This window comes from Periplaneta americana, chromosome 1 (genome assembly GCF_040183065.1).
Source record: "Periplaneta americana isolate PAMFEO1 chromosome 1, P.americana_PAMFEO1_priV1, whole genome shotgun sequence".
NCBI classification, from domain to species: domain Eukaryota; kingdom Metazoa; phylum Arthropoda; class Insecta; order Blattodea; family Blattidae; genus Periplaneta; species Periplaneta americana.
The window spans coordinates 113,321,978-113,336,150 of NC_091117.1; the positions used below are offsets into that span (position 1 = coordinate 113,321,978).

A 14,173-nucleotide genomic window follows, 5' to 3' on the forward strand; every position below is an offset into this window, starting at 1 on the left:
AAAAGTCTTTTATGGTACCTGGGGTGCTGGATACAATACAGAATGAATGCATTTAGAGCAGTAACGTCCAAAATGTTACACCGAAGCTCCATGGGCCAGCATTTGGTTTGCATTTTACAAGTATAATTGTGCACTTTCTGATCCATTACATCAACACCACCCTTAGTGTGACTGTAGAATTTTGCAATCTCAGGTTTCTTTTTGGGTGATGTTCGTGAACAGCATTATCATAGTACTTAGCAGAATAGCACATTTGTTTTTCTTTAGGCAAAAACTAACTATTGTCATGTCCTTGTGAAATACAAATACACTTTTGTTCATTGGTCGATTTTGCATTGGATTTCATTTCTTTTCGAATGTCTCTCTTGTTTTTGCTTAATTGATCCCACAATTGTCACTTTCTTCTCCACCATATATTGTGCCAAAGGTACATTTATAAAATAATTGTCCATGGTGATATTTTGGGCTGTACCAAGTACAGAGCGATTTAGAAACTTTACAGTATTGAGAGCCAGATCCTTCTGTGGCAGTTCTCCGATTTTTTTTCCCCCTGAATATACAATTCCGTGAACGGCATAACCAGTTTCTGCTTCACACACATCACATAATTTTGATCTCGTATTTCGCTGGCTTCTTTGGCATATATTGTACAAAACTACAACGGTCTCTAAATGAAACCAGCTATTCATATATTGTGACATTTGGTTGTGGGACCATTACTTTTCTGCATTGTTCCGTAAATATTTGCCACACATAAAAAATAGAACAAGTTTATCTGTTTGTAATCTAACCTTCCGTGTTCTCTTATCATTGAACCTTAAAAATCTTCTCATAGCTTCAAAATGATTCACAGACATTGTAGCTCTATAAAATGGATTGGGAAATTTACCAAGAAGAAATTCTCTTATTGGAACATCCCAAGGTTTGTCTGCTCTCATATGGAACAAAATTCCAAGAAAAGCAACCATTTCATCTATTCATACTTCTTGCTATTTTATTTTCTTCAGTAGATAAAATCTTTTTGCTTCTAAGTTGATACATCTCACAATTTCATCCAAAATATTCTGTGGGATAAATAAATCCCAGGCACCTCTGAGAGTAGCAGTTCCTATACCCCTTGAAGGACCTGATACAAATCTTACAATGTTGTGGACATGAGGTTTACTCTGAGCAGGGTTTCTGTCCTCCATATTATCCTACTATAAGCAATATATTCTCCTCTATGTGTTTTGATTCTCGACTGGTGTGAAATAGGCATCCAGATTTCATCTTCATTCTCACACCATCATTATCCAGTTCTGCAGAAGAAACTTCATCTTCATCCGGAGTATTGTCATCAATTGCTGGAGATATATATTCCTCATTGTCGTCCGAAATTTCACTTTCCAGCTGTAGAAATCTTGCCAACTCATGAAAATATGTTCTCGTAGTTCATAGGATTCTGTTTAGATGGCAGACTACAATAATTCTTACGATAATAAAACAATTTAAGCAATGGGTCTATTGGACCCATGTTATGTAAAAGTGTATAAAAAACATATATACAATAAAAGAATAAAATACCAAATGTGCTATAGGTGTATAAAGGAAGTAACAAGAGTAGAATACCTAGTGGGTAGAGTCACACTGTGAATTAGTTATTTAGATAATAATTATTAAATATTCCACCGGGTCCAATGGACCCATGTTATGCATCCTAAGGTTACATTTTCACACATGTAATGATATAATAATTTGCTTGGAGGGGGAAAGGAACTGGCCACACTACCACTTATCTCCTGGCCTAGTTGCTTCACAAGTGGTGCCTTCCTTCTTAGTATCACTTGTGAGATTCAGATCTGTCTTCGGACAGTTGACTAAACAACAATGATTTGCTATCATGAATTGATTTTGCATTGTTCGTTTTTTTTTAATAAGAGCTATCATCCAGTAGACTGGTAATGTGGTTTTGTTTAACGTGAGTTGATTTTGCATAGTTTTATAATGCAATCTGTCCTTTCTGTAATCCTGTAACTGATTTTCTATTGTAAATTGATTTTGCATAGTTCATTTTTACAGTGGAATTATTCTTCATTAGTACAACAACGATTTGGTATTGCAAATAGTTTCTACATACTTTGTTTTATAATGAAATATGTTCCATTTAATATTCCCATAACTTTACCATGGTTTATTATCACAAATTTATTTTGGGTAGTTAGTTTTCACAGTAGAATCTGTCCTCCAATATATGTTTACACTCTGCACGATATAGAAATCTCAGCACAGACTGGGATTTATTTAATTAGATAAAAGGAAGTAACAAAGGCTTCTTGGAAAATCTGTCTTTGCCCAATGAGAAGACACTGCCATCCTGAAAATAACTGTACTTTGTAGTACTTGTCTAACATGTACTTAGCAGATAATCCATAGTATTGGGATTATTAAAGAGTGTAGTCTGTAGTAAAAACGAATTGTGCAGAATAAATTGGTGATAGCCGACCACAGTTGCGGGAATATGCAGAATAGATTCAATTGTAAAAACTAACTATACAAAATCAATTTACGATAGCACACCGGGGATGCAGTGTTACTGGAGTATACATAATTATATTCCACTTCAAAAACAAACTATGCAAAATCAATTCGCAATAGCAAATTGATAAACACAATAACAACAGTTTGGTTTTGGCTCTTTTGGATAGTTATGTTCAATGTTGGTTTATATCCTACACAACAGTGAGGATGTACGAAGTCAAAGGGTCCATTCCTTGAAGGTAGATGAGATTATTATCATTATTATTATTATTATTATTATTATTATTATTATTATTATTATTTAGAAGCTCAAAGATAAGAATAATACAATATTTTCATTATGCTCTTTGATATATTTACCGATTAAAAATACTTCAGGATTGAAATTTGAGGTGGGAAGGAACATAGTGTTGCCACTATGCCTGCAAGATTGGTGTGAGTCACTTTCTGAGTCATACAACTACTTGTCATATCTTGCAATGGAAACAGTCTGGAATCCATGACACAATGGAAAGTAAAGCTGTTTCTTGAAGTTACAACATAAAAAATATTGAATCAATATTATTGTATCTTAGGTAAATTTAATAGTTTATTGATAATTCTGTGTGCCTCACAAGTTCTACCACCTGTTTCATCCAGCCAGTAACTCTGGTTTTTAGCTTGTATTTCTGCTTTACTATAATAGGCAGATAAATATGACACAAAACTACATTAAGTCCATGGCAACTGCATGTTTCTCCCACAAGAAATACCAATCCTAAACGACTTTTTAATCTGTCAGTGAAATAATGTATACATCTGTAAATATTTCAATTTCATGTACGAATTATGTTTCAGAATTTACATAATGTTTACTTACTGTCATAATATAAATATAAACTCGGCTTTTTTCAGGTATAGCAAAGCAGAAAATTTAACAAGTGGGAGCACTGAAATGATGGCATTCACACATTTACTCCTTGAAGCAAAGAGCAAGTATTCCCAAAACCTAAAACCATATTCAAGAACACATGATATTCTAGATTCTGTGGAAGGTTTCTCTCACATTGCATTTAATTATAACACTTTTCCGCCAATCAGAATCAAAACAAAACCAATGATATTTATATTGAGAAAAAGGGATGCATATAAAGATATATACTTAAAGAGGGAAGAAATAGAACTACCAAGTCATATAGAAGAATTACCACCCAGTGACATAGAAGAATTGCCTATTGATATAGATTTACAAACTGAAGTTAAGGAAGACTTATTAGGGAATATTGAAGACACTTTAGAACTAGATGAAACATTAGAATCACCAAGTGATTTAGATGAAATGCAAATTCAGACTGATGTGTTTGGAAGTCTAGTATTAGATGACGATGATGATGAACATCGAGACTCTCCACTCATTGATCTGAACATAGAGCCTACTGAGGACATAGAAGAAGAAGTACAGCTTTCGAAATTAATGCGCATGACAAGGGAGGATTTGATTAAGGAATTAAACAGGGCGGAAGGAAGAGCAAGAATACATCCGAAATCAGGAAATGTAAAGAGAAACATAAAAAAGATTATAAGACAATATAAAGCTCTCGAAGATAAAGAGTTGAAACTACAGGAGACAAAAGACACAGAATTACCACCACAAAAAATTATAAAATCTGATGAGTATATACAATTGCAGGACTCCCAAATTCCTGCAGCTAGTGAGGAAAATTACAGTGACATACATAGTGAGAGCATTCACGAATATGAGGAACAAGTTAGCAGTAAAGCAGTACTAGAAGAATATGAAGAGACTGACCTCCCAAAAAATATAGACTCAGTAATCTCTGCTGAAACAGAGGCACAAATTTCACCCCTACCTTTTGATAACCTAACTCATGAAGATGAATTCCCTGATGTAAAGCTGCAAAAGGGTAAAAGAATGGTGGAAAAAGATATTAAGAAATACAAAATGTTAGATCAAGATGTAGAAGAAGAGTCCCTTTCGGCTATTGATAATATGACAGATGACAGTACAACAGGAAGGAAAAAGGCTGCACAGAAATCTAAGCTTACAAAACAAACAAAAAAAGGAATATTAGAGGGTGTAATGGATATAGATTCTGTTACAGAGACAGATCAAATGCCTGTTGCTATTGAAAATGACACTTTAGAGGAGATTTCTGTAAAACCAAAAAAGAAAATTAAAAAAGCTGCCAAAAATATTGAAGCAGAACTTAGTGATGAATCCTATGCCAAAAATGATGACTATTCACATACCAAAGCTTCAGATGGAAATGTAATGAATTTAGAAAATGTTACAACTGAGAATGGAAAACAAGCCCCAGAGGAAGGTAATGTTGTAGAAATAAGTGAAAATGAAGATTTAAAGGAAATATTTCCAGATCAGGGGCATCTCAAAACCAAAATTAAGAAAGGTAATGCAGCAAGGAAAATTAAAAAAGATAAATCAAAATCTTCCCTTTCATCAGTGGATAAAATTATTGATAATACCGATGATGGCATAACCAAATTAGATTCTACATATGTTCAAGACTTTACTAATTTTAATCAAGAAGAAAATGAAATTTCTAAGGATGAAAATATAGAATTTGAACTCCGAAACACTTTACCAGAAAAAATAATTGGCATGGAAAATAATGTTGAAGTGCAAGAACATGGCTTAGACAGCTTATCTCTTAAGAAACCCAAAAAGAAATTCACAAAGAAAACCAGTAAATCTGCGAAAGAAAGCATTCATTCTGGACAAGTGCTTCCTAACACTGAGGAAGCACCAGATATTCAAACTTCTGAAACACCAGCATCTACTAGATTAGATGAAGAAAGCACAATGATTTTAGAATCTAGTCAAGACATTAAATCACCTGAAGAAAAATCGTCTACAAATCTTAAAACAGAAAACATTAAACAAGGAGCATCTCAAGATACAGAAACTGATCAACCAAGTTTACAAGAAAACAGACAAGGGATTCAAAATGATGAAACCATAGAATATGATGATGTAGAATCCAGAAAGTTAGGGGAAGAAGTTATTCAAATGTGATTCTTGATGTTAAATATCTTACTGTTTGGCCTGTGATACTGTGATGGTCCTTTTAATCAGATGCAAGTGTAGGAGCAGGAAGAGTGCCTTAAAACTTACAGATCACATCATATTACAATTCAGCTTTAAGTATTATATGACACTGTGACCTTCAATACCTCCAATTCTCCATCAGGACTATATTATATGCTTTTTATTCATAGCCCTGTGTTTAAAGAGTGTCGTGACAATGGTAATGAGTAATTTGTACTTTTCTCTGCTGCTTTTGTGCTTGATCTGTAAAAGAAAATGAAACTGGTGTAAAATCTTGCAATAGACACTCATCTGGAGTTGTACAGAATGATGGTAAATTTAATCAAGAATCTTGATTTATATTTCAGAATAATTTCCCTGTTTGGACTTATGAATATAGACTAATGATAAAAATAATCCCTATATTAAAAAAAAATAATGTTGTAGTGTGGACTCAATTTTATGAGGAAAAACGTCAAATAAGCAGTTTAAAAACATACCATACAGAGCATAGATAATCTTGTTTAGTGGATGAAAATTAGTTTAAAATGGTGTATTTGTAAAATACTGTATGTGATTTTATACACAGTATTTTTTTTTTCTATGTAGAACAGTACGAACATATCATTACAATAGAATTCTTAATTTATTAACATTCTCACTTGACTAAGAAAGCAAATTTAAATAAATTCTAAAGATTCTTGATGAGTAAATAGTTATCTAAATAAAATGTTCGTTTGAAGTAGGGCTGATTTTAAGAAATAATATATAAAAAAAATTCTCCCTCTTCTCGCAATTTCTCTCAGAGTGCACTTGTGGATGCACAACTTTTAATGACTAACAATTATATATGCATATTTTTAGAGTCAGTAGTTTAGTCGTTTAAGATTTTTTAACCCTAAAGATTTTTCCTCTATATAACTTAAATTCATTCCATTCATTAAAATAAAACTTCATAGTCTAAAGACAATATTGCCTCTGGTAAGCAAACACAGTTTAAACGAAAATAAATAAAGATAATTGCAGACCATGTTGAATTAAGCATAATGGAGCTATTTTATTATGTGCATACATATTATTTCTCATTCTGTCTCTTTCTCTTCTACTGCGGTATTCTCATCAACAATGCTTCTTCATCACACTAGTTGTACTATTAAAAATTTAATGTAAATATTAACATAACATTTCATTAATTATTTCATAGCTTTTAGAAATGATCAATACTGACATAAATATTGCTCTAATGATAATTTCTTACTTCTCTTTCCTCAGAGTCCATTATTCATGTACTGAAAGAGCCAAAAGAGTTCATTAAACAGATATTCTACATGAAATAAAGAAAACTACCGAACAATTAAGACATACAGGATGAACATTTGAGCAGTTTTCCACCAAGTAGCATTTGTCTCATCTAAGAGTGTCTTAGCACAGATAGATATTTGATATCAATAACAGCTGGCTAGTATGGTATTGCATCTGCTTTGTCTTGTATATTGCTTTTCTGTGTACCCATAAAGGATAAAATGGATCAGTTTAAGATATTCAATTGCACAGTGTTTTTGTACAATTTGTACATGCTAACATAATCACTTAATGAAATTCTAAGATAAATTAAGAAAGATTTCCTAGGAACAAGTTCCAAGTCACAGAGTTAAGGCTGGTCCACAGTAAACCGGGAATGGAAACGACAACAATAACGGAAATATTGTTAAAATACGTGGGGTGTAACTTTAATAGTGGCAACACTACTGTAAAAGCGAAATGAGACGGAGTTAATTGTTGTCACTTCTACCACATGTTAGTCTATGTCTGCCCTCCTCCCTCCCTAAAAGGACTCTTCCGTCCGACTCACAGCACATGCGCTGTGGAGAGTTGAAGTTAGTCTCCTGTTAGTTACAGCTCTAAGTGGTTGTGTTTTGCCATGTTTACAAAGCAGGAACAGCGATCTTGGCTGAAAATTCAATCTGCCTGTGGTCGTAAAGCACGACAATGTCATGACGGTCTTGTTGAGGCATGTAGAGAGAAGGCAATGCCATACAGGACTGTGGCGATGTGGGTTCGAGCCTTCAACGAGAGGTGTGATTGCGTGGAAAACATGGCTTGGCCGGGTCGTCCAAGTGTTAGTGAAGAGGAAGTGCAAGCTGTTTCCGCGCTATGAGACAACGATCGACGACAGATGGTACGTGAGTTAGCCCAGGAGATAGGAATATCGCAAATGACTGTTTTTTGTATTCTAAAGAATCGCCTAAAAATGAGAAAAATTGCATCTTGGTGGGTTCCCTGGGATTTGACGGAGGCATAGCGATGGATACGATGTGACACCACTCAAACTTACTTGGAGCATTATGATCGTGAAGGAGACGCCTTCTTACAGCATATTGTTGCGCTTGATGAGACATGGGCCAGGTCATACGAACCTCTACTTAAGCGCCAATCAAATGAGTGGCATCATTACGGGTCATCACACAAAACAGTGGTGCGTCGTGCCCCTACAAATGTGAAAGTTATGCTTACTGTTGTGTACGACTGTGACGGCGTCATCCTAACACATACCGTCCCGCAAAGACAGAATGTTAATGCACAGTATTTCCGTCGTTTTTTGGAGCATAATCTGAGACCAGTGTTGCGAAGAAAACGCCCACGTGTTTTGCAGAACCCTCCCATCATTTTGCAGAATAACGCAAGGGTGCACATGACACACCCTGTTGCTGATTTGTACCGTTGATGGGGGTGGGAAGTGCTTTTCCATTCACCACATTTACCGGATTTAAGCCCCTGTGATTATGACTTAATCCCAAAGATGCAGGAACCACTTCGTTACGTTCGATTCCAGACTGTTCCCGATATTCTGCAGGCAGTAGGGCAGTCCATCAGAAACATCAACAGAACAGGAGCTGCTACAGGGATACTACGACTTCCACATCGCTGGCAACGAATTGTAGACAATGTAGTAACATTGTAGAAGTTTCACAGATGTATCACTTGTATATTCGTAATAAATAAATAGTTGCTATTATTAAAGTTACAACCTGTGTAAATGTACTTAAATGTGAGCATTCACAATTAACTATTGTTTGTGCAACTCAAACCAAGAAATGGATTCGAAACACCTCAAAATCTGTGCTTCAGTGGCTGACCATGATAATATCTTTGAAAAATATTGGAGTGCAAGAGGTCAAATGACTTTATTGTCAAATGCCTGGCATTAGAAAACAACAACAATTAACTATTGTAAATGCTCACACTCAAATACATTTATTTCAACATTTTTTCCGTTCTCGTTGTCGTTTCTGTTCTGGTTTATTGTAAACCAATCTTTACCATAAACTGGTGAGACAGGACTTTTTAAAGACAAAAAACCTACATGTCAGCATAGAGCCCTCCCCAAAAGAATATTTGGATTACACTACTTATCATCTAGAGAATTCTATAAATTTTCTTTGGCTCTTTCACAACAAATTAAAATTTCTTATGGTTCTGTATGCACAGCTATGGAATTATTAAAGATAAATTTCTACAAAATGACCATGGTGCAATAACTAAAACCTGGTAATCCTGTAAGCAGACTTAATTTTGTGTTTGGTTATAAGGTGCTTGATGGAGATACTGATCCTAATCTATGTATTTTATTATTTTCAGATGAGACTTAGTTCTTCCTCCCTGGTCATGTAATTAAAAAAATTATTGGAGCATCGAAAAACTCTACCATCTCTTTTATAAAATGTCTTCCGTGATTTTAGAGTATGCTGCACTATTAGTGGTGAGGCAGTAATAGGGCATTTTTTTTAACTTAGAAAACTGTTAATATTGACTAGTGTTATTAGTAGGGAACGGATTTATAGTTTCATACCTATTTTGTTTGCTATGTCCTAGATGTACGTTATTCAGATATATTTATGTTTCATGTACACAGGATCCCTCTATTACAATTCTACAGAATCTAAAATGCCTAAATGAGTCATCAACTCCTATAAATGCTTAAAAATTATGTTTGTGCCTGGAAATCACTTTTCTAATATGTTTGCATATATTTAAAATAAATATACTGGTACTAAAAATGTGAAAATGCTCCAAAAAATTATAAAAGTGGCATTTGAAATGAAAAAAAGAAAAAGAAAGAAATTCTGCTATAAACACTGGTCTGGCAAGTTCGTTCCATATTATTTAGAATGGGAGGAAAGAAGATTTTACCTAATTTCCTGCAGCCGAAGTTTGTTCAGAAAAGTCCATCCTAGCATAAAAGGGGTGATAGGTTGTTCAAGTTAGGCGATAGCTTACAAATTAGTTTTCGTGTCAGTGCACCCCTGTTACGTGAAATGAAACTGACCAATCAGCAATCAGTCTCATTCACTGATAGCATTTGAATCTTCAGTTCAGTAGCACTCATTGTCAGCACCAGTTCTTTGTGTACGCATAAATTCTATTTAAAATGGAATATTTACTGAAATTATTAACATTATTAATTGTTAATTTTATATAAACTCCCGAAAGTCTTAAATTGAATTTTATAAAGTCCTAAATCTTTCTTTTTTTTAGCACCTACAAAACTGTCCCCTTGTTATTAGCAACAATGCTTAGCCCTCTAGATCCAGAACTTCAATGTCTTGCAACTTCTATCTTAGGGAATTTAAAGACAAAGCATACAAATCAAATCCTCACTTTGAAACATCTTAGAAACAGTATTCATGAAAACTCTGTCTTCGAAGAGAGTTGCAATGAGTTATGAGTCAATTACTTGAAGAGGTGCCAAAATCATTTGAAAAACGAAGTCAGGCAATTTCATTATCTCATTGACTTGTTCTGGAAAATAAATAACTTTTCGAATGTTTAGCTTCAGTAAATTAAAACATGAATTATTTTGTTTGCATTAGGGATATTGAATGGCTCCTATAATCATCGAAAGCACACTTAGTGAAAAAACAAAAGCTGGTTGGTGGAAAGCCAGTCAACTCTTCATCCTGTATTATTTCCTTCATTATTCGAAGCAGCATTTTCCTCCCAGTATCACTGAATACATTTTAATAAAGAAATTTATCTTTTCTCTAATCCTACATATAAGAGCTTATATATTCACTTTTAACATTTTTCAAAAGTAGCCATCAGTATAAAATCATACACAGGTACGTCATTTTCTTTTACAGATAGCAGAAAATAAATAAATTCTAAACTTACACCTTCTGTCCATACTTCTTGGGATGGTCTTCCACTTTAAGTTTATGTTCCACTGGTGTAAAGAACACGCCATTTCAAGCTGAATATTTTGAAATTATTACTAAAGCAGTCGTCTTAAAATAAAATATCTAATAAGCCACATTTATTCCAAAGGACCAGTCTTTTAATATTTATATATCAATTTTTATCTGAAAACTTGTTTTAATTGACATTATGAAACCAATAATTCTACCTTGTAATTTAAATTTTTAACTGTCATCCACCTGTTAATATATTTTTATATTGGACAATACTTCACTAATTTGACCACTTCTTAAACACTTTTTAATTTATAATTAGTGTATTTTGAGAACAGAAGGATGTTAGGAAACTGACACACCTCCTATGGAGGCGAAATATTTTGGTGTGCAAGTGTTTGTATTTCGAGAATGATGTATTGGTCAGTTCAGATAACTTGATAACTGTATACTGTACACTTTAAGCAAGCATCCTGTTTATAAGGTAGAACATAACTATGAACTGCATTAATGTAGAAACTATGCATTATCTCATGCCCGAGCTCTTTCCAGCTATCAAATGAGAACAGTTTCAAAAATAGTTACTTATTTTGTGTGTGTGTTGTGTTATATCAATGTGTGCCATGAAGTGTTCTAAATAATAGGTAAATATTTAGCAATGAACGTATTTATTGTTAAATCTGATTTGTTTTCCTGTGTAAATATTTTAAATAAGGACATGTTTTTGAAACTGATTGCAAAATGTGAGATTGCATTTTGCATGCATATCCTTGCTCACGTCTATGCAATTAACTCATAAGTTATCTTTACTTACCAGTAATTTAGCCTCTTGCTTAAAAACTGAGTACTCCTAACCATACTGCCTAAAACAGAGTCCTACATAATAATTTAATCTAATTAACACAGTTAAGATAAATGCATAGTCTCTTGTGTAATGTTCCTTCCAGGAAAATATTATTTCAGGTTATTTTCATAGCTGTAAGGTTTATTGAATAAAACTTTCGTATTTTATCAACGAAGGTTTTTTCTTAATTTGAATTTAAGATAATTAAATGGCTGTCCAAAAATTCTTGCCATTGATAAGTTGAAAATATGTATCGTCTGTCCGTCCAAATGAAAGAATTCTGATATCAGTTCTTGGATATTAACAAAACAGTAGCTTTATAAAAGTTTGTCTAATTGTTTTAAAAATTTCTCGTGAAATAAACTTCATTATTAAATAGTAACTCTTGAGAAAATTTCATCTGCATTATCAGTGCTACTTACACAAAAACAAAACATTGGTAATCTCCATCCATTTCAAAACAAAAAACTTGTGACCTTTCAGGATGAACAGTACATACAAAGAATTTCTCGACTGACTTCACCACTGTCAACTACTGTAGCAGGTAATATCAATGGATTATTATATCTTATTTGTCAGAAGACTAATGGGACATTTAACCACAATGCTTCTTTTGGATTACATAGCAGAACATGATTCCAGTAGGTTATTAGAGAGTATTTGTGTAGTGCCTAACAGGACATTTTCTCTTCTGTTAAAAAATGCATATAAATTACCTAATTTCTTTGGTCGAGCAATTCTCTGTAGTACAAATAATATGCAAGCCACAAACAAATTTTTATAAATAACAAGAAACAGAGGAAGTCTTAAATTTGAAGTTTCTGAAAAATTTTCACCAATCAATATGGAGAGTCCAGGGGAAAACTATCAAAGTCACATTTTCTTACAATTGAGTTACTTAATAAACAAAATTGGAGACTCCCTCACAACAAAACTACACATTACAGAATCTTGAAATTAGACATACAAATTTCTGAGGATTATATAAATTATTTTTTGTTGTTATATGTACCACTTCGTGTATGATGTTATAATAGTCACATTATTTTGCTTACTACTACAATCTTTGGGATAAAAACGATCAATATCCATAGTATTAGTTAATAAAAAAATTAATGGGATAAAAACTATCGATGCCCATAGTATTATTAGATATACACAACACACTGAAAAGACATTTCTTCAAGATATCGTAGTTGGAAAAACATCATCCCCCCAACTCCTACAGCATTGCATGTGGGTAACTTGTCACAGAATTTCCAGGTCAATTCACTGCAGAATCTCTTGAGAACTTTTAAGTCATTGAATTTTGCTTTAGGAAGTGGATTTCAGCATCCATGTGAAGCTTCTGGTCCAGCATCTTTTTGAAAAACCTGCAAATCAGCTTCTCTAAATTTCTTGTCTATGATATATATCTCCCACTGCCCATTGTATGAAGTCCTTAGGTTTATAGTTCTTAAGTGCTCACGAGAGAACATCTTAAGCACAGGTATGTTTTGAAAGGGGCATTTTTTTCATGTATGGAATCCTGAAATATATTGTCCAAGATTCTGATGGACTTCAATCACTGAGAATGGAGTTGGTTGCAATGTTATCAGTGTTATCAGTCACTACTGCTTTCTCCTTCATTGTTCATCATGAAAGTTTATTTGATACTGTTAAAACAAGAACTAATAAATTATGAAAACAAGGCTGGCATATACTCCAACAATGTACTCATGCTTTATATTAATACATGTTCAATAATGTTTTAATTCAATGTTGGTTGTTACATTTGCAGTCTAGAGAACCCTGAATCTACACACAAAGACAGACCAAAGACTATGATCGTTTTATCATAGAATTCATGGACTATCATTCTTTCATTTGATTAAATGTTTCAAGACCTCATTTTTTGTGACTCTGATCAATTTGTCACAATAAACTGTTGTTGGAAATGTAGTTCTGGATGCCCTCTAACATATGGCACCGAATATATATATATATATTAGACTTTGATCATTTTCCCCTGGACCCTTCATACGGTTTTAAATATTACAGAATCACTAATTACGCCAATTTTTACAACCTTGGAGGCAACCATGATGATACTAGATATAAATCCAACATTGCAATAATCCTATTTCCTTTTTTTTTTTTTTTTTTTTTTTTTTTTTTTTTTTTTTTTTAAATAAGAATTGAAATCTACCATAGAAATACAAACCTTCAATATTACACTGTGATAAGCACAGGATTGCAAATAATTTTATAACAAACCATTGGAAAAAATGCTAGTTTTATTATACACAGAAATTACTCTATCATTCTGTTTGAAATTAATGCATAACTGACTTGCCATCCATCAGAGAAAGCTATTGTACGACAATTACTTTCAGAACTTTGTTTTGTAAGGAGACCTATGGGTAGGCCGATAATTCTTTATTATGCGCCATATGTCTGAATACTTTGTTGTAGAACTGATGTCATGCTCTGAGACAGAGGATCTTTTTAAAATGCAGCTGCCATTTCTTTCCCACAAAATAGATTTAGTCAACGAAACGTACAAATGATACACTAATAATTATTTCTAAGCATTTC

The 14,173-nt window shown here is 33.4% G+C and overlaps 1 protein-coding gene across 3 annotated transcripts in view; it reads left to right on the forward strand.

Moving 5' to 3' along the window:
- Alg12 (Alg12 alpha-1,6-mannosyltransferase) overlaps nucleotides 1-13,747 on the forward strand; it is an 89,413-nt gene extending 75,666 nt beyond the window's left edge. For all 3 annotated transcript variants that reach the window (XM_069826156.1, XM_069826174.1, XM_069826166.1), the window contains one exon: nucleotides 3,412-13,747. In XM_069826156.1, the coding sequence (XP_069682257.1) occupies nucleotides 3,412-5,551 (2,140 nt within the window). In that variant the 3' untranslated portion in view covers nucleotides 5,552-13,747. The remainder of the gene's footprint in view (nucleotides 1-3,411) is intronic.
- The last annotated feature ends 426 nt before the right edge of the window (nucleotides 13,748-14,173 follow it).